Source organism: Lates calcarifer, linkage group LG15 (assembly GCF_001640805.2).
Source record: "Lates calcarifer isolate ASB-BC8 linkage group LG15, TLL_Latcal_v3, whole genome shotgun sequence".
NCBI lineage: Eukaryota > Metazoa > Chordata > Actinopteri > Centropomidae > Lates > Lates calcarifer.
This window is the reverse complement of record NC_066847.1, coordinates 4,475,337-4,502,252: the sequence shown is the minus strand read 5'-3', so window position 1 is coordinate 4,502,252 and position 26,916 is coordinate 4,475,337. Positions and strand designations below refer to the sequence as shown.

The following is a 26,916-nucleotide window of genomic DNA, read 5'->3' as shown; positions in this document are numbered from 1 at the left end:
TTAAGTCAAAGTTTATTTATTGGTGTAAAACGTGCTCTGTGGTACAATGTTGGCTGCTATAAACAGTGCAAGTAAAACTACATTGAAGTTGTTTGTTGCCATTCCCAATGATGAAGGCAGAGCTTCAAAATGTAGCTCAGTTCTCCAGCATATCATCATATACAACCAACCTGATGGTGTAAGATATAAGTCCAAATATTAAAAATGCGTAACAGGTGCAGTATGTCTCTTCACATAACCTTCTTTTGAATGGGTGCTCTGCCAGAAACTAAGTGGCTTCCAGCGAATTCATGAAATAACAGGAAAGGCAGCACTCCAAAAGCACATAACCCAAAAAATGGGTCAAGAGGAAGCTCAGATAAAGGTTTATATGACAAAACACATTAGTCTGATGTTAGCCATTAAAAGATGTTTCATTTTTAAAAGATGTTCTATGGAGAGCTGCTGTGCTGTATTTATTGTTTCAACGAATTCATAACCAGAATCATGCTAAAGTAACAGTGGGAAAGTTGAACAGATTAATAGCATGTGGGATTTACCTTTGAGTTATATATTATATTTTATATTATAATAAATTGAGCTGATCGCCTGCACAAGACATAGTTCTTAGCATTTAGTTAGTTCACCAGCCAATTCAAACAAAACCCACTGTCAAAAAAGATTAAAATAGAACATTTTGTTTGCCTGGAGTTCATAGAGATTAATGTAAGAATGCATCACTTCCAACAGAGCAAAGCTCAAACTGAATACTGACTTTATTCATTCAGATCTCCAGTGGCTGCCACCTACATTCATATAAGCAACCCTATAATAATAAAGAATTGTCATATTGCTCCAGATGCTTCAGAATAAGTGTCCCAATTGTAAAGACAGAAAATGCAGAACGATTATGACTTGCATTAAAAATGCCTTTTTTGTTTCTCTACGCTCTCTACACTACGCGACAATGTGGTTACTTAGATAATTGAAATTTTTACTTAAAGTTGTCAAGTGAAAAGTTTGACAACACAACTACCTTGACCTTTAGATGAATATTTCCTCCTACATGTTTTGGGCTGCAGAAGCCCAATCTTCTTCATTATGTCAAAAATGCACTCCCATTAAACTAAAACATTTTCCAAGTTTTGTGATGGGGAAACACCGTTCCAGTAAAAAACATCTTCAGGACTACATTGCTTTTATTTCCTTAAGTACAGTACGGAAAACCTCAACACAAACCTCCCCGTCCGGTTGCTTTATGGACGCCAGCTTCCAGGCCTCTTCAAAGGTTTCCTCAGAAATATTCACACCCACGTTCCTGAAGATCTCTGCAATCTGTGAAGAAGATGATGAACAATGTCAGCAACAAAAAACCTATTACACTGTCATATAATAGCTGTGACATTTATCCCTTTTACTGTATTTTGGACCTCACTGCACAGAAGCAACCTGCAGCAGCAGGATACCTATAATGACCAATGTGGAAAAAGAACTGAACGAATATAAAAACAGGCTGGTGATGATTAAACTCCTTAGAGGTAAATGATGATTCAAACAACAGATGACAAACAAATTGAAGAAAAGAGAAAGGGAGTACTGATACTACAGGGAACATCCAATTTAACAAAACAAAGGCTCAAACCATATTTGACACAAGCATTTAGCTTAAATTATTAATAAAACAGCTTCACAGCATGAGTTGAAATTCCATTGAAGACTTAAGAGTTCAGAGACTTACTGAATATGTAATAGAGAAAAAAAACAAAAGACTGTCTACTGCTGAAGTTCCCAACAGTGCATTTATCTCATACATTAAAATGAAAATGTAAGTGGAAAGATTATAACCCTCTAATGTCTGAGAGAGAGATATTGACAGTTAAAACTGTTACATAACGGAGGCTGAATACATGTATTTTAAGTTGCTTTAGACAGAAATGCCTGCACTGGAATAGAACACAGAGTGGTTGTTTGTTTGTGTGAAGCCAGGCCAACAAGTGTGACGTTCAAGATTTGGTTGATTTGTCAAACACAGGGGTAAGTAAAAGCATTAAAGACAGCTGCATTCATTTTGTACAACAGATCCAGGGTGCTGGCATTGTGCATGCTCCCTCACTGACATGACTTACTGAGACACCTAAGTAGAACAAAGTCATCATTAACGTTGTTAGAAAACACCTGTGCTTTCCTGCTGTTACAGGAAAAAAGGTCTACACTACACTAACATCTGTGGTGGTCACTAATAAAGGTTTAATCTTAATTTCATGGTTGTTTTTCCAATGACATATAATATAAAAGAATATCTGATAGAATAGCTAAGCCAAGGGTAGCGAAGGTATACAGTGTCACACTGCCTTCCCTATATTAACTCAGTCATTCTTATTTTTTGATTTAGGTACACTATACCCATGGCTATACCACTGATTTGGTGCAAAGTGCGTACCTCAGTCTTAGTGCGAGGACAGAACAAGTGTTCCTCGTGAACACCCCGGAGGGCGTGAACTGATGGATGCAGGAGATCTGCAGCTGTGGATGTATCACCATAGTTTGTGGTGTCACTGACTCTTTTGATGCGTGGAGCTGGAAGGTCGGAGCGCACAGACGGGATGCCGTAGCAGCGACTGTCTACATAAGAGACACCAGATGTTGAGTCAGGATTTTTAAATTAAATGTATAAAATAACTGTAAAACTGTTGCTTATCAGTCAAAAACAAATTATGTCCTCAAATATGTGTATTTTTCAGTTTACAAGTTATATATAAAGAATGGATGGTTGTAATAAGTTCACTTATTTCATTGATTCCACAATGGTGATTTCAATTTTGTCACAATGATGATGGTCTGCATATTGCTGCTATCGCTGCTTTTTTAATCCTTGATATACACTGTACTACTCTGCACTGTGCATTCTGACTGCAATCATGTTTTCACCCACTGGTCCCACTTGTTCGGCTTTAAAAGACAAGAAAAATGTCAAGTGGTGAAACTACAGTCATTTTGTCGGTCTATTATTTTCTCGTCTACAGTAGACACATGTAGCATTGTGTGTGGATACGTGTACAACACACTGCAGCAAATGACTATTGCTGACTTACTCGATGTGAGCGAAGCATCACTGATGGCCCCGATGAAGGAGGAGGAGGTGATGAAGTGGTCTGGGACTGCCCTGGGTCGCCTCAGGGTCCTGAGAGTCTTCTTTGAGCTGCCTGGCTCTATAGGCTCCAGGTCCTCAGGTTTAATCAAGGCCTGGGAGGCAGGAAGCTGTTCTGATTCTGTCAAAGGCTTCCTCTCTGTGTTAGCTGGAGCCGAGCTGGTCTGACGCTCTGCAAGAGACATAAAATCTGTTCCTAAAAATGAGCCCACAGGTAGCCTCTGCATCATCTGTGATGCACAAAAAAAAAACAGGCTTAGTCTACTGAGTCTTTTATTGCTAGATTATGATGTTACTTTCACTGTCGTGCAGTTCTAATCCAGTACCTGAGGTTAAATAAAAAGATTCTCTTGGAGCATTATGCAAAAAAAACATGCCAATGCATTTCACTGACCATTTGTTATGATGCCTTGATCCCGAGCGTTGATGGGCATCTTGTCCTTCCAATTGAGGAAGTTAGCAAACTCCACAAAGTTTATCAGTCCGTCCTTGTCTGTGTCACAGTAATCCATCAGGTCATCAAGGACTGGCCCGCTAACATCTAGCTGGAACTGACTGCACACTGCCTGAAGGTCTGCCTTGTCAATCATTCCCTTTCCTTTCTGGTGATATATATGAAAAGAATAAATTATAGTAGCACTGTTACTTTATTACATGTCTTAACACCACGGTCACATCACAGGCTTTATGTCAAACCTTGCAACTGGCCTTTCTCACAGCAGATATCCTGACTTGTTTAAGCACAGGTGTAATCAATAATGGTTGCCAGGGAACAAAATAGAAAGCAGTGTTTATTAATGTTACAAGTTGCACCTGTGCTTTTCCTGCTATGACAAGTAAAAATGTTCACTGTGAAAAGGGCAATGGTTTGCTTTCTTTGACTATTCTTTAATGAAAAATATGTGTTTGCACAAAATCATGCTTAGCACACTAAACAAAGTGTCACTGTATTTTTTCAGGTTACTTTAAATGTGATGAGTTAAATAGTCAGCGGACTGAAATTGCAGGTCAACAGCAGTGTGTGGAAGTGTCACCCTGCCTGCTGTGATTCCGGTTGTACCTTGTCATAATGTCTGAATGCCTGCAGCAGGGAGGGGAAGTTGTGGAAATTGACCCTCTTGAGGTGGTGTCGCACTGCGTTCACCAGGCTGCGCTGTCGGTCTCGACCTCTCACATACTCCCCTGGCTTTGTGGAGTGGATTATATCTCCAACACCTGTACAAGAAGCAGGCAAGTTGTTTACAGTCTTGAACAAAAATAAAAAACCCCAGAATGTATATTGTTTTCACCCCATTTCTCATATATTCCAATATATAACCCAGGAAATACATTTTTCATATAAACTTTACCATATTCATTTGGTGGCAAGAGCAATCCAAAGGTGTGATCTGGTGGAATATTCAAAGGACTTCTGAAACAATGGGTTTAATCAGAGGTTTAAGTTAAACACTGCACAGCAAAGTATAGTCAGAGGTCACAGGGTTGATCAGAAGATGTATGACATAAACTTACATCTTGATCGCTTTGTCAGTTTTTGGCTCAATCTTTTCCCTGTTCCCAGATCTCTTCCACACAGCCTTTGGATTGTAAAACCTATGACATAATAACATGAGTGCCGGATCACGTACAACTTTATTTTACATAGATACATAGTGTTATAGAAAATAAAAACGAAACACTTGTGCCCAGGTTATATCAGTACTTACTTCTGTGACTCCCCGAGCCAGTGGAGGGTTTTGCGAAGATTACGGCCATCATTAAAGTGAGGTGTGAGGATCCCAAACCTGCTGTCCTTACTGTAGTGACTCCAGTCATATTTCCTATCAATCCTCTCACCTGAGGTAGAGTATGATGATTTTATTGTGGTGAAAAGCAGATATCACATTTCAAAACAATCAACAGAATTCAACAAATACAAAGTTGGTAGTAACAGTAAAGGCCTCATGTATAATTTTTCCATTCCTCTTACCAACAAAATAGGCATTGTGGCTGCGAACATAAGCCTCATGTCCCTCCTGGGCTTCCCTCTCCACCTCCTCAGCTGTTTTTAAAGAGTTAATGATCTCCCATACATCTAACCCTGGACAACAAGGAATGTGAGACATTAAAAAGAGAGGAGGATCCTCATTTCATTTTTGTTAAATTGATCAGCAATTACCTTATTTGATGTTGCACATACCTTTAGCTGTTTTAACACCAAACATAATTTCGTCATTATACCACGTGGGAAGTCCAATATGCTGATCACGTGATCTGCCCAGAGGTGCTTTATGACTGGAAGTGTACACTGCTTCACTGAGCTCTTCTAACTTCTTCTGGAACAAGGTCATTTGAGGAGGATTTAGCAAACTTCTGCCCTGTTGGGATCACATAAAAATGAGGAACTTATATCCATATTCTGATTGTGCATCATTAAAATGTGTATGCCTAAAACTGTGTATGCAAAGTCAGCTTTAGTCAGAAAAAATTGCAGTCTTTGCATGTGCTACATGGTGAAATAAATACAGTTTTTTTCTGAAATTGATCCAGTATACCAACAATGACATGTATGAGGTACAAAGTAATTAATCAGAAGCGTCTTAGTGCCAGTAGGTTAATAGCTTTTGGTCTTGAGCTTAGGTAAGACAGAAGTTTGGAGAGTTATACATCACATTACCTGCACAGTGGTGTTTGGCACTGATCTGAAAATTGAGATAGTAAAAACTCTCCTTATTGTCCCATTAACCCCTAAGGAGGCATGTGTGCCTGTGAGGTACTCACAGTGAGGGATGATTTGGTGCTGACGCCATGAACAAGAGTGCTGGCAATATCTGGATCATTTGCCTTGCCTGGGTGCACTCTGATGGCTCCTGGTTCTGGTTGGACGTTGTTGCGGAATTTTCTTATCACCGGCGGGGTGGAGGGCTGAAAGGTAAAAATGCTAATATGGCTCATTGGAGAAAGTGAACATTTACAAATCCGTCTGTCACTTGAAATTATATTCATAATTTAAGTTATGCCAAAGCATGTAGAGATAATGGGGGAAAGTAACTAAGTACAGTTAGTGTTGTATTTGAATACAGTTCTAGTACAACACTGCACATTAATGCAGCAACATTTATAACCTAATGATATATTTATCATTCTGAAATGGCCACTCCGCATAATGAACTCATTACTTAATTATTTTTAGTACTCTCACCTGACTGCAGGACTTTTACTTATAACAGAGTATTTCTACACTGTAGTATTGCTACTTTTACTTATCCGTGTGACTACTCCCTCCACCACTGGACTTACCTTTTCCCGTTCTTGTAAGCAGGTCTTCGCCCTGTCTCCCAAAGGTATTAGTTTTCCGGCCTGGTGTGCAAAGAAAAACGAGAAGTTATAGTTTCTAATGTAAAGTATCCGCCAAGACAAAGGTTTATTTGGATAAAACGTCCCAGACACAGTTAATACGTTAGCAGTACGCTAGCAAAAACGTTAGCTAGCTAACATTATTTTAAAGTTTACTTACCGTCGGTATGTTTGGACTTCTATCTATATATTTCAACGTGTAAGTGGTATTTCCGCCAGTCATATTCATCGTTAATTCACATATAGAAGCAACAGAAGCAACCACCTTTATATAGTCTTTGTCCTTTCTCCTTGGTAAAATTAAAAAAAAAAAAAAAAAAAACTTTCTAGCTAGCGTTGCACTAAATACGTTCCCTCTGGTCAGTTAGAAGACGTTGAGTTGTGCACCTGTTTGAGTTCCGTTGCCACGCAACTGCAGTCACTGGCTCAATTCAAAATACGAAGACAGGGTATTTTTAAAATACTTTTCAGGTGAATATTATTATTAAATTATCTAACCTAAGGGGTGTGTCAGTAAACTCTTTGAATTCATTGTAAATTGCGAATATGACCAATAATTGTTGTGGTATTTTCTTTTTATTTAGGTATACAGGTTTTTTAACCAAAGAGTCTTTACGTTAACAATTTCGGCCTATATCCTGGTGTGTGTCTATACATTTTTCATGGTTGTGTCATGTAGTTATTTGGAAAGGCACATACCAGTAAATTAGGAATAAATGCTAACATATGATTGGTCCGTCGCCCTGATACGTAGGCGGATTGTCAATTCTAGTCATCTTTCGTACGATGCGAAAAGGGAAGTTGAAAGAAGTGGGAGAGGGACATCGCGGAGCCTTATGAAATCTAATGTTACAGTTGCTGGCTGGGTACTGGACACACTGTGAACAGACACTGAAGTGCCACAAATATTGTCCTGGAGACAACATTTACATTAACTAGCTTCCTCTTTTTGGCAGGTGAGTAGCTAATATTAGCGTTAGCTAGCTGGCTAATGGCTATCCGGAGGGCTCCTCCCGATGCGGCTACTGCTAAACAACGTTAGCCAGCCCAGTGTCTATTATCTGGCTAGCTAACGTTAGCTAGCCGATACTGGAAGGGCCAAGCTAGTTAGCATAGTAACCTAACGTTGTTCGACTGATGAATCCGAATGAGTCATCATGTTTAGATCATCAGCCAGTTAATGTTAAATGTAACGATCATCGGCGACTCTGTTTAGTCCACTGATTGATCAGGTAGGTCACTGATTTAACGTCATGCAGCTAACGTGAGCTAGCTGTCATTAGCTGTACACACCCAAACCTGCATCATCTGTGTTTTGGGATTCTCAAACGTCATATAAATGTCAGTTCTGAGTGGCGTGTGTGAGCTTCGTGTGTCAGATGCTATCTAGATTGAAACTAACGACACACAGGGTAGATTATGCTCCATTACAGACAGAGATTGGTTTTGGGCTAGCTGTTGCTAACGCTAGCAGTCGTTACTCTGCTAATTCGAGCCAGTCAGCAACAACAAACAGGTTATTTGTGGTTAACTGTGTGTCGTAACGCGATTTCGACGAAGCTGTCAGCAATTATTTCTGGACTGATAGTCTATGTTTACGTGGTTGGTGATACTGAGAAATATCGAAGTTACAGAGATAATCTGCTGTTAACTGTGCAATATGGTTGATGTTGTTATTCTCCCTCAGTCTACAGACCCGTGCGTAGAAAACTGTCTCTAACTTAACCTTGAAACATTTTCCCACATATGTGCCCAGACCCGTGTCATACTAATCCCCTTTGTAACAGTCTGCCTCACATAACTTAAAGCTACAAGCAGAGCAGGAGTTGCCAAGGGGGTTGCTGTTGCAGATTTTCACAGTTACACTATTTGGCCTGTTTCACGTCACATTTTTAGAAGTTTAACTTATAATGACACAGGTGAGAAACTTTGGCAACTTTGGAGGCAGAAGTTCAGCTCTTCAATAGTCAGAATGTTGTGGTTACTGTTAGGTGGGAAAATGACTCTCTGCCATAGTCTAGTATGTTTTTGCCTTACCTGTTCTACTTATTTGCTCAGCTAGTTATTATAGAAAGCAAACAGCTATTGTTTGGCGACAAAAAAAAGTGTGGCTGGTAATATGAAACCTCTGTTAACTTGTTTGTCTATAGTGAATTACAGTAAATTTCCCTCCACTGTGAATTATCAGTCTCATTTTATCAGAAATAGAGTTTGCTTGTACAGATTTTATGCTTAGCTGTGGCCATTATGTTTCAGGGAAATATATAACTTACTTAGTCACAAGATAGAAAGCTGTGTTCCAGTTACTTAATGCAACCAAAAGCTACAGCTAAATAATTTAAGAACATCATTATCACTGTCCGTGTGAGCAGCTCATGCCTCATAGCTTGTGACAATAAAATGTCAAAATATATGTTTAATTTTCTAATAAACAGCAGATTTGTAAATTTCAGTTTTAAGCAAAATTATCTCATTTTTGAATCATTTAGATTTTCTTTATGTGACAGTGACACTTTCTGCTCTCTCTCCTGCTCAGGTATTTTCTGAGGTTTTTCACAGTACGTCAGTGTCCAGAGGAAGAGAACGGACAGTGTGACATGGCAAGTAGAGGCGGAGCTACACGACCCAATGGGCCAAACGCAGGCAACAAGATTTGTCAGTTCAAACTTGTGCTTTTAGGAGAGTCAGCAGTTGGGAAGTCAAGTCTTGTACTTCGTTTTGTCAAGGGACAGTTTCACGAATTCCAAGAGAGCACAATCGGAGGTATGTATCGTCATATCATTTTGTGAACACACCTGCAGACTTGCACACACGGTTCACACACAAGTGGAATGATCACACAAGATAATTTGCATTGTTGACAAATAGCTGTCACAAGAGTTGTATTTCCTGAAGAGTAAATAGATTTAAAAAGTGACAATTAAACCAGAGTTTGTGATTTCAGACTACAGGAAATAGTACAGTACTGGAAATTAGAGGTAAAAAAGGGGGAAAAAAAAGGGAAAAAGGGAAATGAAGAGATGACTTATCAGTTTACAACTGAAGATAGAGAAATTTGAGGAACAGAAAAGAGAACAGTAGGAATAATTGGGTGAATTCCCAGACATCCACTCCTAGTTCCTGGTATGTCCAGTGGAGTACGTGAGGTTAAAGCAGTCTGTTACCATTTACATAATTTTACACTTATTAGACAGTGGAAAATGCACTGCTGGCTGGAAATAGCATGATTGAATTAAATTCCATCCACTCCATTGCATCGTTATGCCCACACTCACCTCAGGCCAAATGAAAACACCTGTGCATTTTTAAAATCTCAGGCAGCACAGAAAGTAAATACACACTTGATGATAAGGCACAAACCAGGCATTGGTACATTTGATGTTATGACTCAGGTTATTTCTCTAATATGAATCAATATGTGTTTATATGGATAATTTAGTGACATGGATTTAAGCGCACTGAAGAATTAGTTTAAAAAAAACACACAAAAAGAAAGTCTGGATAAATCCATAACAGAGAGATGCAGTCAGTGGACAGCGATGGTTTGTGACTTGAAGGTTGCTGGTTTGACCCCCAGACAAGCAGGGTAGGTCTGGTTTGGAGTTGTACAGGGCAGTGAGTGAATGTGGATAAAGTTTCTTAAAACAAAAGAGAGAGAAGCATTGCTGTTACTGAAACTTCCCTGAGTAAAAAAAGGTGAATTCCACCCCTCCTAATGCTTCAGCCCCCATCCAGATTTTGTATGTTCTGTGTAAAATGTGTTTAATATTACTATGTCTTCCAAATGTAGACTAAGTCAAACAGATAATCCCCCTGTGTGTCTCCAGCATTGGTCTTAAATTATTATTTCACAGGAACACATTTTGTGTAGCTCAGTTGCTACAGGCTCATTTGTCATTGGCTCCTATGCTTTGTGCCCCCGCAGCTGCCTTCCTGACTCAGACAGTATGTTTGGACGACACAACAGTCAAGTTTGAAATCTGGGACACAGCTGGTCAGGAGCGCTACCACAGTCTGGCTCCCATGTACTACAGAGGTGCCCAGGCGGCCATCGTGGTCTATGATATAACAAATGAGGTGAGTCAGGAGCCAGGTTTCCTGTCATGTGTTTGTTGTTACCTGTGCTGCTTTCACCAACCGTAGTGGAAGCAACATTGTTGTCAGCGATGAGAAGATAATGGGCTTTCCATCTTAAATTTTTCTCAGTCAAGCCAAAAACAGAACCTTATTTTGGTATCTCGACAAATTAAGAGATGAGTCATCACTCAGCAACACAGTGTTTCCCGGACATATATACATCAGTCACTTGACTCCAAAAAGGTTACACATAGGGACACTCATACAGTGTGTGCTGATAGATTTTTGTTTACAAAAGATGTATTTGACTTTGAGCTTGAAACAGCAAGTGTCCACTTTTCTCTTTCTTTTAGTTCTAAAAATGTTGCTTACATCTGTAAATAGTTTTAAAATTAGGTATACACAACTTAAGTTTTTTTTTTTTTAATATATGATTTGCAAAGTGGTAATTAGGGTGATGTGAGTAGATGAAGGATTTTTGAACCCTAACCTGACGTGCATAAATTAAGTTTCAAATAAGAGAGACTGGATCTAAGGGAGACCCAGGCAAAGCCAGACACAACCCAAATAGACGCAAGGAGAATTAGACTAGATCCAAAATACAGTTGACCTGAACAGACCCTAATAGAAAGACACTACACACTGTTAATTAAATCAGCAGTAGAGAATAGCAGCTATGTAATACCATTGCCCTAAAAACTAATGTTTAAGTCATAGAAAGTAGAACAATTTGTTTATATCCTTCAAAGATAAATTTGTATAAATAACTGAAAGTCCCTCACCACCAGTAACACATTCTGAAGCCAACTGGGCGACAGATGTTGCAACAGACAACCTGACTTATTTAGTATCTGTATATCAAATTCCAAAAAGCTGTAATTTAATGGCATAAATCTAGAATGCGTCAGATTTTTCCCAAAATAAGTTCAGCTTCAGTTCACTCAAGCTCTGGTGAACTGTGAAGTTTGAAGTTGTCACTTTCTCAAAACACACCTGATACAACAACATTCAGGTCCACTCAGGTATTGGACATGATGACACACAGACCCAAAACCCTCAGCAGTAAAATAAAAACAGCCTGACCCAATTAGACTAAATAGTATTTGGACCCGGTTCAACCTAGGTATCGGGTCTAGTCTAGATTCCTTAGAAGTAAGTGGACCTGTGAAGACCTCTAGTATGAAGTACCTTCTGACACTTCTACTCAACAGTAGGTGAAAGGTCTGAGACAAAGACAATCCTTTCTCCTCAGAGCTCAAAGAAACAGTCATGTTCTTCACATTTTTTACATTTTTGACATTGTTTCTTGTGTGTGCTGCATGGCTTCTGCATGGCTCTATAACACAACCGTGCCTCCCATATTGTAACATGCTGCTCTTACTGGGACATTTTTGTTTGTTTCATATGTCATTAAAAGCAGAATTTTAATGAGACTTTATTCTGGTCTTCGATCAAAAGATTAGCAAAGGCCGGTGCACATGTCATAGGAAAGCTCCCGTTGTCCTCATCTCTCTGTCACATGGAACTTATTGTTATTTTGACTAACTGAGTCACCCCACAACCCCTCCATGTTTTGTTTGCCAGGAGTCATTTGTACGGGCGAAGAACTGGGTTAAAGAGCTTCAGAGACAAGCCAGTCCAAACATTGTAATAGCCCTGGCTGGGAACAAGGCCGATCTCGCAAACAAGAGAGCACTGGACTTCCAGGTTTGTCTTCCTCAAATCCTTTTTAATCAACAGGAGGATGTAAACAGAAGCAGGAAAATCATTACTGGAAGTTGTGTTGGTGTCTGTTGGAGCTAACATTAAATTTTCAGAGACTGATTATTATTTATGACACATTTTGACAGAAGAACACACACCTGTGTGATTGCCCCACCATCCTGTGGACTACTTAGTTTTTCTTCCATACAAACTAATGGTTTCCTGATGTTTGTTTCTTGCTTAAATAGGATGCACAGTCATATGCAGATGATAACAGCTTGCTTTTCATGGAAACATCAGCAAAGACCTCTATGAACGTGAATGAGATTTTCATGGCCATTGGTAAGTGTCTCTGCTGTAATACTTGTGACGAGTTTTAAAAAATATAATGTGCTTGTGGTCTTACTAAGCAGGACTAGTCATTAGCCCTGGTGACTAGAACCCTGACACATTCAGCCGTGGACAGTCCGGGTGATGTTCTGTCTTATGTGCAGTGCTGAAGTGCCCTTAGACAACAGTGAAAACACTGGTTGTACAGGTCATCTCTCGTGAACATGGCAGAACTTAATGCAGGTAGTTCAAAGGTGATTCATCATGTAGTTTCTGCAAAATAGATTAAAAGATGTGACTTTATGAGATCAGTGACCAAAACTACAATTTCCAGATACCCTTTATGTTTCCTGCCTCAAAGTCAATGTTAATACCTGTCTTCCATCATCACAACGTGTGCATGGTATGATAAAGTATGATATGCTTTATCTTCTTCTAATATCATTGTGGAGGACACATCTGGTTCACCCTTCAGTATCCCATAATACATTACAAAGCAGTCAGTTTTACCGGTGTATTCAGGCTGTTTTCTCCAGTCCATAGTTACTGGAATTGCTGCTTGGTTGGCTGTTTAGGCCAAGCTCTTGATGATAGTTTTAGAAATAAAGGCACATTTTGACTGTTCCGGTCTACATGCAGTGTTAGGGGGGAGGCAGAGGCTCAGCTGGGTCCTCAGGTCCTCTGAAGGACACGGTCTGGTTTGAGAGATGCAGCCACTGAACTAGAATGCAGCATTGTAAGCTGTCGCTACATTTTCATTATATAAGAGCACACAAACAGATTTTTTTTACCATAAAAGAATCAAGCAGATTTCTTACATTCTTCTTAAATAAGACCAGTCAGCTCACAATTTAAAATGTAGTGAGGTATAACCAGTGTGGCCAGTACACTGAACGTCCACCAGAGAGTGCTGGTTAAATGTATTTTACTGTATAAACTGTAAATCATCTTTTACAGTACATGTATTGCTGATGGTTCTTTAGGTCTAACACACCTCTAGTCCAACCACACAGGTGTTTTCCACTCATAACGTCTGATTAGATCCATTCTCAAGACTGTATGAACCTGTGCAGGCTGAGCTTGATTGACAGCTGCATCAATGTCCTGCACAGCTGCAACTAATTAATCAGTCAATCAACAAAAAAATCAACTAGCAACTATTTTGATTCTCATTTAATTGTTTTTAAAGCAAAAAAATTTCCTCAAATGTGAAGAGTGACGCTTTTTTCTTATATGATAGTAAATTGAATATTTTGGATTGTTGGTTGAATAATAACTTTCTCAATTTTCTTACATTATAGTAACAAAATGATTTATCAGTTAATCAAGAAAATAATCATCTGACTAATTGGTAACGAAAACAGTTGTTGATTGCAGCCCTACTCTCCTGCTAGCTTTGTTGCACCTGTATTATTTTTGTTAGTTACTGGAGGAGAAAAAAATACTAGAATTTCTCTGGAAAAAGGAAAAAAACTTCTGTTGTTATGACTGATACAAACTGGGACCAGGATCAAGTAGTGTAATAATGTTAAGCTTGCTCTAAAATAAATGATGGTGTCCTCACAGGTAAGGTCGTTTACCTGGCTTTACTGACCTTGTTGCTCTGTCATTGCAGCAAAGAAGCTTCCCAAGAACGAGCCTCAAGCTGCCGGAGCCAGTAGCGGGCGGAACCGGGGTGTGGACCTGACAGAGACGGCTCAGCCCACCAGCCGTCCCTGCTGCAGTAACTAACCCAGCTCTTCCTGCTCATCCTCCCCCCACACACACACATCCCCGCCCACTCTGCCCCCCTCCCCACACACCCCCCCTCTCTCAACTGAACAACATCTGGACATCGGGCTCCTTGGCTCTCTGACGTCAGACCTGACCCTCAGCCTCACTCCCCTGGATTAGCTAAAAGACTCTGTATAGCTGCATTTCTAATACCTTTTTTTTGTTGATGTTCTTTTTTTTTTTTTTAACTTTTTTTAAGAAGTGTATATCAGTATAATGGATGCATGTATCACTACAACGCCTAAAACACACACATTTTTGTTTCTTATTAAGTTGGAAGACTAACCCCTGTTTAGGAAAGCTGAGCGAGTGAGAAACCTGTGAACGTGTGATTGTGTCGAGTGTGAGTTTCTAAGGGTGATTTGCTGATGAGAAGGTGTAGCCTCATTTGTCACTTCACAGGGTCGACTGGATGCGAATTATGTTGCCTGTAATACTCTTGTGTGTGCGGGTTAAGTTTTACTCACAATCAGAAGAAAACCAAATTGCTCCCATCTTGAGACGCCCGGCTTCTCAGACTGTTTGTTGTGAGGCATCGATGTGTTGAGACAGTGCCAGGGAAGGACTGTCGTGCAAACTGAGAGCCCCTCCCTCCTCACATCTGTTACTTGAGAGGACATCTTCATCCAAGGCTCCTGATGGAAAAGTGTGGAAAATAATCCTAGAATTCTTCAGTTTTTTGAAAAAGTTGGAAATACAGATGGGTATAGAAGAAAAACAGCCTTGATACATGTCAGTAAAAGCAAAAAAAAAAAAAAAAGGTGACTTCTCATCTGCAGAACGATATGGGCCTGTCACATCATATTGAACAACAAAGTCTTCATGCTATGGAAAACACAGAGATTTGGAAAAGTGCGGGAACATCAGGAGTCCAAACCTGAAACCGGTATGACAGGATATTTAAATTTAGCTTTGCTGCTTTCATGCTGCAGCATCATCTAGTCCATTGCAGAAGTCCCATGTCAGTGACACCGATCACATGAAACAGAGAATCAACAGGAAAGCTGAAGACTATTGAACATCCTGCTTTGTGAGTCATCTTGCAAAGACTCAAACACACAACTAGTGCTTTGTCACACTTGGTTATTTTTTGTGAATCCTCTCTGTTTCTGTTCAGGCCAGTAGCCAACCTGCATCGGTTTGGGTGAGGAGTCAAAGAGGGGGAGAGGGGGGCTGGTTATTAGAATAGAGTTCAGACAGCACACAAACAGAAAATTGGACTACTACCCATTGTCACAAGTCTGTGGAAAAAAATATACTCTAATGTTGTTATAGGGTGCAATGTTGCAATGTTGTCTTCTTCCTCCTTTAGTACAGCTTGCAGAGCTTATGAGCTCACCAGGAAATTTACCTAGAGATTCCGAACAATTGTACAGTTCAATAGAGGTCTGCTTTTTTTTTTTTCTTTCTTTCTTTTTTTTCATTTTCATTCTAGACCTTGTCACAAACTGGTCAAATGTTAAGCAGTGGTGGTCTTTTTAGGTATATGTAGTGTTATTAACAAAATCCCTATGTGGTGTCTTGTTACTTTTCTCCTGAAATGGTCCATGGTCATGTTTGAAAGGAACTTTTATTGCATTGCACAGTGTTGATCATGTTTTAATTAATGATGACTGCCCTTCGATTTTATATGACAGACTGTATTGGACTTGCTAACCTATGGCTATAAACAGGTAGCATAATTAACCTAACTGGTGGTCTCTCTTACAGCTCAATGAATTTTAATGATGTAAAAACAGCATTACTAGTGATGGGCTGATCAGTTTTGAGTGTCTGAATACAACTTAATAAATTCAATAAAGAGGTCTCTTGCACGCCTTTTTGATCTAAATATGTCAGTGAAGTTCAGAAAGAATTTCACACAAGATTCTGCTTTTAACGAAACCAAATTTCATGATGCTCGCTGAATCTGACAACCTTTGACCTGTCAACACAACTGAGATGGTTCTTCTCTCTGAATGCAGCAGTTGGTTTCAGCTGCTAACCAGAGCTTCACAAAGTCATTTATCATCCAACAAGACGGAGACTACAGCCATGTTAGCATCTCTTAGAGACTGTACACAGCGTGGCAATAAGTTCGCTGACAATACTGGCATGTTACGTTTACCCTGGTCAACATCTTAATATAGCATATAAGCAGACTAATATTTGCTGACATTTGCTAACCAGCACTAATATAAGACTAAAGTACAGCCTTGGCTGATGGAAATGTTATTAGTTTAGCAAATATTTTGAGAGAGTGCTAGATGAAAAGCTCAGGAACATGGAAGGAGTGTTCCAAATTTCATTGCGACATTTTATGCCTTATCTTCTGAATTCCAGATTTTTAAATGCAGTAATTTCATACACTTACGCTTTTTATATTGACTTTTAACTCTTCAGTGCACAAAACAAGCCGTTTGAAGACAATTTGAAATTGTGATTTGCGTTTTTCATTATTTTAGAAAAGTACTGTTAGATCAGAGTGGTCAAAGTCAAATCAACTGAGGCTGAGATATTCTGACTTCCACACTATAGTATAATAAAAAATACTGGATCTTACAATTTGCATTATGTGACTTGATAACGCTGTTTTGTTTTCCCTTCATCTGCCAAATACCCACGTCTTTCAAACTCTTCACTCCCCCACTGTATCTTTTTCCTCTTTTCTCTTTTGTCAGAATTAACTAAACTGATCTTAAAGTGTAGATTATATCTTTGTCAGTTAATCGATAACAAAAATAACCGCCAGTTGCAACCTTGCTTTTAACCAAATTTTCCACTCTCTTGCTTGAGCTCTGTTCTCAGTTCCAGGTCCCATGTTTCCCACTTATTTCCATCTTTTGCCTCTTCTCTCAGCTCTTGGCTCTGTTCCATCCAGACACTTCACACACCCTCAAAGCCCTCTCTAGATGAGTCCTCTGAACTCCAGACCTATGTGATCACATGTTTGGCCGAGACTCAAATCCCTGTGCAGAAATGACCTCCTGGTCCCGTCAATTACAGTCCTTACAACCTCATTAACAGCCTTGTACATCCAGCACCACCCACACACACACCGCTGGAAGCAAGAGGTGATAGATAGACAGAGGAGGTGTAAGGGTGCACCACACGGGGATCAATAACCAATTAAACTCGTGATCTCTAAGTCGTCGAGACCTCTTGTAGACTTGATGATGTCCCTGGACTCTGCTGTGTATATCTGAAGGGCCGTTTCATGAAAATTACAAAACATTTTCTCTCTCTCTCTCTAGCGGTATCTAGTCATGGAGATTTGGAGATTTTGCATCAGATTTTGTTTTTAGTGCTCACAGCATTTAAACATTATATTTAAAGACTGAAATAGGAACGCAAAATAATTGATCTGATCATCTTAACAGCCCACTGTCAAAAGTTGTCACAGAGGCTATTTCAGTAGACGTGAGGCCAGATGAAAACTCCTCACATTTAAGTTTTTAAAGAGATTTTCATTTACCTCCATAGAACTGATATGGCACCATAAATCGTGACCTGAAAAAATAAAAACAAAACCTCTGAAGCTTTTGATCATATCACATCTCCATCAGGAGAGTGAACGTGTGCAGAGAAAAAGTTGAATCCGGTTCCAGCCCAGTTGTCGTAACTGGGCAAACTGATGAATCTGCTGGTGAAGTTGCTGATCATGTGATATGATCAAAATCCACACAGAACGGCTACTAAATGGACCCTGTGGTGAGACCTAAAACTAAAACTGTCTGTATTATATATTCAATATTCATTTTTTTCAATCGCTTCTGCATAAAATTCCATGACATATGTTTTAGTTGTTAGTTGTTTTATGTTTGTCGCCTAAATTGTAGTAATAATTTGCTCAAAGCTGAGGTAACTGTAAAGATTCAAACTGAAAGAGATTTTTCTACATGTCACAGGCTATGTGTTACTCTGCTTTACCACAATGTGCCCTTATTCGTGTTGAGAACCACCACAAACCACAATGGCGACACAAGGCAACTTTCTTTTTTTTTTTTTTTGCATAAGTCGGATGGCATTTTGCTCTCATCACAGATAAAGCCTGCCAGAAAAGCTTCAAACAAATGTTAGACCCTATGAGTAACTGTGTCGCCTGCTGCTGTGCTGGGAGAGCTGCCCATCTACGTTGTCCAGAAAGTTAAATCACAACCCTTTGATGAAAAGTTCAAACGTAAAATGAATACCGACCACAGTTTGAGATTACAATCTTTCCACTGGGAGATTTTAACCCCTGATCTTTCCCACTGTCAATCAGGTGCTGCGCAACCGCTCAAACAGACTGGAAATTTACTTTCTGCCCAGTGAAAAGCTGTGATCCATCCTGTGGATGGACTTCTCCCACTGTGGTTGAGCTATCATGGTCTCTGTGCTCTCACTTTGAAAGAGGTTTGAAGAGCTGGTCCAGAACCAATCATACATAATAAATAGTGAGTTTCATCTTTGAATCGTTACATCTTCCATGCCTTTCATCCATTTTGAGTTCCTAAGCCTATAAGTAGTATTTTTATATCAACAATTTTCACATGTGTCACTGAAATGAGTCATCACCTGATTCTGCATTTCCCCTCATAGCATCTTTCAGCCCACCATTGTTATTTTTGTTTTTATTTCACCAAAGAAAATGGACTGTGTCCAATGCATGCTACTTATTGAACAGCTGATCGAGCCAGATATTTCCCTCAGGAGCTGGTGGAGAGTAAAACAAAGTAAAAAAGAAGAGTGAATATTGGCCTTAGACTCACCAGGTGGCTGAATCACATCTCCAAATGAACGCTTATGTTGCTCTGTATCTGCTGGATGTTAAGTGTTTGCTAACATCACAATTTCTCTTTACAGCTGGTTTTCATTGCCCCAAAGTGGCCAAATCATTTAATGAAGCTTTAATCTCACAAACTGTGAGCAGCACGTTAGGGGAATAATCATTTACTGTTCCGTAGTCTCTCTTCAAACGTGTTCACTCCGTGAACTCAGTGTAGACACGAAATGTCACAGAAGTAATTGCATTAATAATGAAAAAAGAGAGCCGGAGAGGGTTTAAACCCTGCTTACCCTCTCAGTTCTGCACACCCAGCCAGTTGCTGCAAGATCTATGTTTGTTTGTTTGTTTGATGTGTTGTTCGTTTTGGACACACACTTTGTTTGAAGAATACTGAAGTTCTTTCCATCAAAGTTTACTGCTATAACATCTCATAGGGATAGATAGATTGGCTTTGGATGGGTAAATGTCTTATCCACCTCTCAGAGTCTGCACCAGGCCATATGACGCATAAAGCAACAATGGTAGAGTCCATCTCTGCTTGTCTGAAGATATCATAGTCCTTTTAACTGAATTCAGTTGTTTGTTTCCCTGGAAACAAAATATATATTTTTTTAACTTTGCAGGATGTGACTGTCTGCAGCTGCCAAAGAGGAGAATAAAGTATAACCAAAATGTTTTGTTGGTGTTTTGACATTTTGGTTGTAAGCCTGTAAACAAGGTGTATTAAAGTTTTCCTGTGTAAACTGGAAACTGCAGTGAAGTTATGACATATTAAAGGATTTCATGACTCAGACTGAACTCACTGTGGCTGAAACTGATGGTATTAGTATTCAGTGCTGTCTGTCAGAGCGAGGACTGATGGTGATTGTTTCACTTCCAAATCTGGACCCTCACACTCTTTGGCAGTGTTCCTGAGGTGGAAGTGGAAAATACTCCTTTTTGAAAAATGGACCAGAACTGAGAATAAAATTCACTTTTCCTTCAACAATATATTAGAGGGTGTCAAAACTGTTTTCAAGTGGATTTGAAGCATTTTGGCATTGAGCCTTCTAAATGGAAATCTAGTATTAAGCAACAAGAGGCAGAACTGCATTTAACACTTAAACAGATAAATCATCACTGCTATAATAAATATAGTAGTAACAGATCCTTGTTTATTGTCAATGGATCAGCTCCAGTTTACACTTGAGACACTTGTTCATGTCCAGAAATGTCAAAGGAAGAAACTCTTCAGAAGAAGCCAATTTCTAGATCACCAGTCATAAACACTGCAAAATTATGTTATGTGGCAAAAGGAAAAGTCCAAATCAAGCTGGTATTTTGGCATTTAGTCAGAAATGTCCTGTAAATTTGGTGTCAACTGTGACAGGTGCTTTTAAGCATATTTTCAAGAGTTCTTGCATGGCCAAGAGGACCATAAAATGTGCTCAGTGCACAACTGTTCAGGTAACTTTTACTTACTCTGATGTGTTTTTAAACTCCTCGCAGGCTCTAATAGGCCTCATTCATGGGAGATACTCTGACATGTCACAGTAGGAACATCACATTCCTTCTCTCCAGTCTCTCTTGTTTTGCCTGCTGACTCACTGTCACACTGTCATGGTTTAATGGGACACGTGAATGGAACAGAGACATTGTTGATGGTATTTGTAACGTCTGTGCCTTTCCTATTACAACAAGGCAAACTATCAGCTGTGTCAATAGCCTGTTATGTAGGCCTAATTAGTTCTACCATAGGATTGTGGACACACCTCGGTCAACTGATTAATTAAGACACTTGACACACTGTATGGGTAACTTTATGTGACAGCCTCCACTCATGGGCTCCTAAAATATAGTGAAAATGAATTTCCCAATTGCTCTCTGAACCATATATACTCCACTCCGTTATAGTTCATACTACTAACTGCATTTCCCTCTGGTTGCCATGAGAGGGCAGCAGTGCACTGTACCTATGTAATACTCCCATCATCCCAGCCAGCTTTAAAGAAAAAAAATAAAAAGGTTGATCTGTTTTGTAAAATTGGCCTGGAAAATTATATCACTCACTCACCCCTCACAAAATTGATGCATTTGCACTTAAAGATGTTGACCTGCTGGATTGATATCTGCTCTTCATAACACAGCAGCTTCATCACAACTGCATAAAATGTCAGATGTTGAGCTGAGGTGAATTACAGAAAGGATAATACAGCATTAGACTGTTGACTGTCTATTTAATAACCATCTTGCTTGAAGCTGCTGTGATATTGTTTACAAATGAAACAAAATGTATTTAATTGTAAGTAAATAAGTCAGAGAATTGAGATCATTTGCAAAGTGGTACCAGCAATAAAGAGGATCTGAATGCACAAGTCTCTCCATGTACCGACTGCATTCATGAAGCAAAACACAACACACAACAATTATGTAAAGAAACGAGTCCACTTGGTATCTTGTCCAAGAACAATCAGTCATCAGATTAGTCACTGACCATGTTTACATGGGCAGTAATATGACGTGTTTTCATTTGGTTTTGCAACAAGTTTGGTTCTGGGTGATTATTGCTGTGGTGTGTTTACACTGCCCTTATCAGATATCACTTCTTCCAAACACAAAGCTGTTGAATATGAATTACAACTTCCAGGGCACCAGAGACCTTTTTCCAAGGAAAAACTAAGTGTTCAGAAATGTGAACACTTTCTTTTTTCAACATATTTTAGTCTGAATCAGTATTTTCTTCATACCAATCTTCACAGAGAATATAAAAACCAAAATATGAACATATTATGGAAATTAATAGTAATTAAAGAAAGACAACAACACCCTTTTACCCCTTCACCTGTCAGTAAACAGAAATGCAAAAGCATACAGGAAACAACAAAGTGCTGTTTGCCTGCCTGCATTTGATATGTCAAGGAAAAACACAAGGTTAGACCTTGAGAAAGTCACGCCTGTTGCCCGCTGTGATCTCCATAGCCGGTGGCATGCGTCACCTGTCCTGGCTGTCACTGGTAACCCCGGGACGTCACCACAGTGACAGCCTCATTACAGTGATAACTCTGCAGGCTGAAAATATTTCCGTTATGTTCCTTGTGATGTTATGATGTGCAGTGTTCCAGTGATGACCAGGCGGTGGGGGGAACACCTCTGCAAACTTTTGACTCCTGAGCTACAGGCTGTGAGAAATTTCATCCACGTACGACCTGCAGGCTAAAGAAGGGGCAGAGGAAACAGTTACCACGGTGACAAACCACAGCAGCCTCGGCTCATAAGCTCCTGTGGTTTATCGCCGGGGTGGCTGATGCTTATCTAATCCACTGGAGCTCTTCAGTGTCTCACACCTTGACTGCATGACTGTATTATATATTTCCATACAGAAACATGCATTTTCATAACAAAGCTTTGATGTTGTACTTAAGAGTCCAGTCAAGTCTGATGTGTGCTATCTATCGGTGAGGAAAGTCAAAGGGTTAGGGTGAGTGAATAAATTTTCCAAATGCTTTTCAGGTATTTATTATTGACAGACGGGACACATAGGGAGAGAGGTGGACATGCAGCAAAAATCCACTGAAAGATTTCTGTTGTGGTTAAGTGGGGCACCTAAAACTGTCAACTTAGATTTGTTCAAAATCATTGACATACAGTATATGTTGTCATCTCTAGCTAGGTCTACATTGTCTTGTCTGATGACCAGGTGCCTGAGAAAGCTAAGTTTAAGAAATATTTTGACCACTCTCATAAATTAAAGTCCTCTCCTGAGGTGGCAGTGGCTCAGGAGGTAAAGAGGGGTATGCAGTGATTGGATCCCTGGCCCCTGGATGTATCCTTGGGCAAGATGCTGAACTCCAAATCGCCCCTGATGGTGCACCATGAGTGCTGTGTGAACGGGTGAATGTGACCTGCAAAGTGCTTTGAGTGGTCGATAAAAAAGCACTTTATAGATGCAGTCCATTTACTATTCTAAATATCCATAAACATACTTAAAGGAATAGTTTGACATTTTGGGAAACACATTTGATCCCTGTCTTGTGACGAGTACAATGAAACAATCACCTGCAGTCAGTGCCTGTAAAATCCATTAATTCGGTACATTTACATCACATAACATGTCCTGTTTAATGGATGTTTTTATCCAAAGAACCACAAGTATGATAAATGAACATACATTGTCACTGTTGGTGGCCCCAGAGGGAATAAAAGCCTGAACTCTCAGAGCTTTAGTGCAGCTCTCTACCAACTGAACTGACTGAATAAGCTCAATAACCCAGAGCAGAAGATAAAATCACCCTCTAAGCTGAGCTCCAGGAAGGTTATATTAAGAGATTGTGATCTTCAGCCGCACCACCGTGCGTCGTACCATCCAGTATCTCCAGCTCTTTTACAGATACTTTACCTTCATATGGCCCAAATTAAATGCGTTAATGTCTTCTGCTGGGATGCTTATTTGATTCCTTGAGGTGAAATGGAGCAGTGCGAGTATTTATACCATGGTACAGGCTGATATATGAGCTAGGCATTGTCATGGAAGCTCTCCTTTTACTAGTTCCCCGTCCTTGAAATTTATAGCACCTCTCAAATGTGTTCATACATGAGTGCTCATGGCCGGATGGTCAGACACACACTCGCTGTGTGTTTATAGCTCTGTGTTATTCGCCAGGGTCAAAGTGTTCGTCTCACTTGACTGACATCTGTTTGAGCCAATAATTAATGGCTCAATAATTGATGTGCCCATCATCTGGGCAAGGAGATTAGAGAGAGGTTAGGTCAGTCTGTGCTGCATGCTAATGGGAGGTCAACAAACAACCTCTGCAGGACTTGATACTGTACACCGACTGACGTCCACGAAGTGATGGATATTTCACTGTTAATAATTACTGCTGCTGTTACCTTTAACACAGAAAACATTTAATCTGTCTTCACACTGCATTGGCAGAAAACTTTCAAGGACTAAAACCTATGAAACAAGTTTGATTTTAACTCATTCTTATTAACACAGATTGTGTAATGTGAAATGATTCCCTAAATTTGCTGCAGTTGTTGTGTTTTCAATACTTATTTCTTTCCTACACCTTACTCATTAATTCCTCAGTGTGTATATAACCACTTGGATGTAATAGTTTTAATTTGACTATAGCCTGAGATTAATATACTCCAGGTTTTAAACACGTTGTTGTGTTATTTTTTGACATCTATTTACAAAGAGCCTGTCAGCAACTTTGACTCATCCCATCTCAGAATGACAATTTTCTAAAGGTCAGATATCAAAGATACATGTTGTTTTAACTTGAAGGGGAATAATGCTCTGACAACCAAGAGGAAAACATCTCACTGGCACAGTAAACATCTTTTTGCACAAGTCTGTTGATGCAGTGAGAGCTGGAGACATTAAAAAAGATTTTTTTTTTTTGTTCATTTTCTTGTGATCATTTTGTGCTGGAGAGATAAAAGACCTTTTTTTCTCATGATGACTAAATAATTATTTTTGAAATAACTAGTTTGTGACCTTGACATAACCCACACTGTCACCGTACAATCTGATATGTAATCATGTGTAATCAAACACAATCTTTGACACAGATGAACAGGAGAATAATACTTTCTTTTTCTTACATGTGGGTGTGTGTTATGTGTGAATGTGCATAAGACCAGACTATGTTTGTTTTTATTTTAAAACTACAATATGTTGGAATAAATTTTGCAAGAACAGTCGATGTGAAACAAAAAAAACACAAGCACTAATAATAATCAGAGTACTTCTAGAGCCGTAACTTTACTTTCAGTGGTCATCAGGACATAGAAACTGCAAATTATCAGTTAAATCTAATAAACCAATCGAAAAATTTGGTGACTTTATCCCAAAATAAGGTTTAAAACATCTTTTTTACACAGGTTACATTTCTGCTATGCACAGTTTAAGCAAGGTTTCATGACACCAACTTCTTTTGTGGCTCTGCTCATCCAGTCAGAGGCTGTAGCTTTGTACTTAATGGACAGAAATAAAAGCGTATCAGTCTGAACATCTAACTCTGCCAGAGCATGAATAAGCATTATCTGAAATGAAATAACTGTCTTCGTTCCAGACTTGACTTGGCCATGACATGATGATTACATATGACAATAACTTAGCCCCACCTCTGGTTCATCTTGCAGTTTTACCTATGTCTACTAAAGCATGGTTAGTGGACTACAAACCACATCAGAGTCAAAGGGAGATGGACAGTCAAATTACAAGATGATTTTCTGTGTCAGCTGAGTCACAATAACAGCAGAAGGCCATGCTGTCTATATTCATGAGCGCTGTGCTAACACAGCTGTCAAACAAGTCCTTGAAATTTTTTGGATTGCACTCACACTCTTCATGTACCCACGTTCTTTTGCAGAGTCCCAGAGTTTTCAAGAGCCAGATGCAAGCTTGTGTCTAACAGTGAGACACTTCACTATCTGTGTGTTATCAAACTCATCACACTGAGTCTGTGCAGATCAGGTCTGATTTTTTTCAGTCACTTCAGAAAAAGAAAAAGAAAAAGAAAAAGAAAAAGAAAAAGAAAAAGAAAAAGAAAAAGAAAATCAATTCAGTGTGGATTAAAATCAGATGATATCTACCATATCCATCAATTCCACTTTAGGGAGGCAAGTATCCATGACTGATGTTGACATGTAATACGTGTTACTACTTGATTTACATTTGAATGATCGGGAGCAGCTTGTCAAACACAATATACCTGGAGGGAACCTTGATTTTAAACGTTCTCTTTGTGTGTATTTCCAACATTTTTTTCCCTGCCATGATGGTTAAAAACCACATGACCCCTGCTGGTCTTGAGGGTGCAGTGGAGTGGAGATTTGCTGATTTCTTGTCTGTACTTTTTTTTGCCAGAGGGCGTAGTGAGTGTTTCCCCCTGGGACGTCATTGTCTCCACATGTTGATGGAGGCTGGAAGGATTTTAGTATTAATAAATTATTGCAGCTAGGATGTTTTTTCTGGAAATTGTAGTTGAGTCTGTGCTCCACATGGAAGGGAGGTTGTCTATTGACAGCCTGGAGGGGAGCCCTCACTTCAGTAATGCCTTAAAACTTTGAAAACAATAGCCCAACATAGCTGAACCAGATTCAACTGGATCAACATGTCTTCACCATAAACTTATCAGGGCACTGCACCCAATGCGACTATTTAAATGGTTTCCGGTGTGTATGTGTGTGTAGGTGGATGTGGATACTATGCACAGCTGTGTGTACACTGTATATGCCCGTGTGTATCTGTGTGTACCTTAAGTAAGTCCCCAGCCTTTTGCTCTGAACCTCAGTGACTCATTTGAAAAAACTGCAAAGGTGTTCTGAGAGCAACCGGTGAGTAAACCTTTCAGTGACTCCTCTGCAAACCGTCCCTCTCGTTAAATCTTTATTGCTCCTCACTGGAGCCTCACAGCACTCTGCAAAAACACACAGGTCACTAAAACCAGGGCGCTTTTAATGCAGGTGTTCTGTCAAAATCACAAGCGGGACCATGTTTCAAAACGGTCGCTGCCCGGGAGCGAGGCTTTTTGTAAACCATGAACGTCCGGATGAAGTAAAAATGTCAGGGCCTTAATGGACTGGAATGTTAATTGAGGCATTTATCATGATGTTGAATCAAAGCTTTTACATGGACATGGAAGTGAGCTGCCTGGACCTGCCCGGCCCTGCCAGGAATCCCGGGGGGCATTGTCAGTGCAGAGTCTGTTACAACATCCTGCCTGAGTGCTGTGGCCTTTCAGGGGTTTCTCCTCTCAACCAGCTGTAAATGAAAAATGAAAAACAACTCGATAGAGCTAATGAAAAGCCATGAACTTCTTTCTTGTTA

At 39.6% G+C, this 26,916-nt stretch overlaps 2 protein-coding genes across 3 annotated transcripts; one reads left to right on the top strand and one right to left on the bottom strand.

Annotated features, from left to right (window-relative positions):
• On the bottom strand, positions 1 to 7,082 carry efhb (EF-hand domain family, member B). The gene is made up of 13 exons (XM_018700009.2): positions 6,624 to 7,082; positions 6,407 to 6,466; positions 5,888 to 6,031; positions 5,307 to 5,484; positions 5,097 to 5,207; positions 4,834 to 4,963; positions 4,640 to 4,720; positions 4,477 to 4,538; positions 4,188 to 4,342; positions 3,522 to 3,729; positions 3,072 to 3,299; positions 2,420 to 2,601; positions 1 to 1,314 (listed from the first exon to the last, which is right to left on the bottom strand). Exons 1-13 carry the CDS (start codon positions 6,690 to 6,692, stop codon positions 1,168 to 1,170), a joined length of 1,755 nt encoding a protein of 584 aa, XP_018555525.1. The 5' UTR covers positions 6,693 to 7,082; the 3' UTR covers positions 1 to 1,167.
• A 168-nt stretch (positions 7,083 to 7,250) lies between these two features.
• On the top strand, positions 7,251 to 16,161 carry rab5ab (RAB5A, member RAS oncogene family, b). 2 transcript variants are annotated; one of them, XM_018700012.2, is made up of 6 exons: positions 7,251 to 7,419; positions 9,000 to 9,226; positions 10,389 to 10,540; positions 12,125 to 12,247; positions 12,493 to 12,586; positions 14,190 to 16,161. In XM_018700012.2, the coding sequence occupies exons 2-6, from the start codon at positions 9,061 to 9,063 to the stop codon at positions 14,303 to 14,305; spliced, it is 651 nt and encodes a 216-aa protein (XP_018555528.1). In that variant the 5' UTR covers positions 7,251 to 7,419; positions 9,000 to 9,060; the 3' UTR covers positions 14,306 to 16,161. The 2 variants fall into 2 exon arrangements, with proteins under 2 accessions (XP_018555528.1, XP_018555529.1); XM_018700013.2 differs by lacking the exon at positions 7,251 to 7,419 and adding an exon at positions 7,539 to 7,695.
• Positions 16,162 to 26,916: the final 10,755 nt, after the last annotated feature.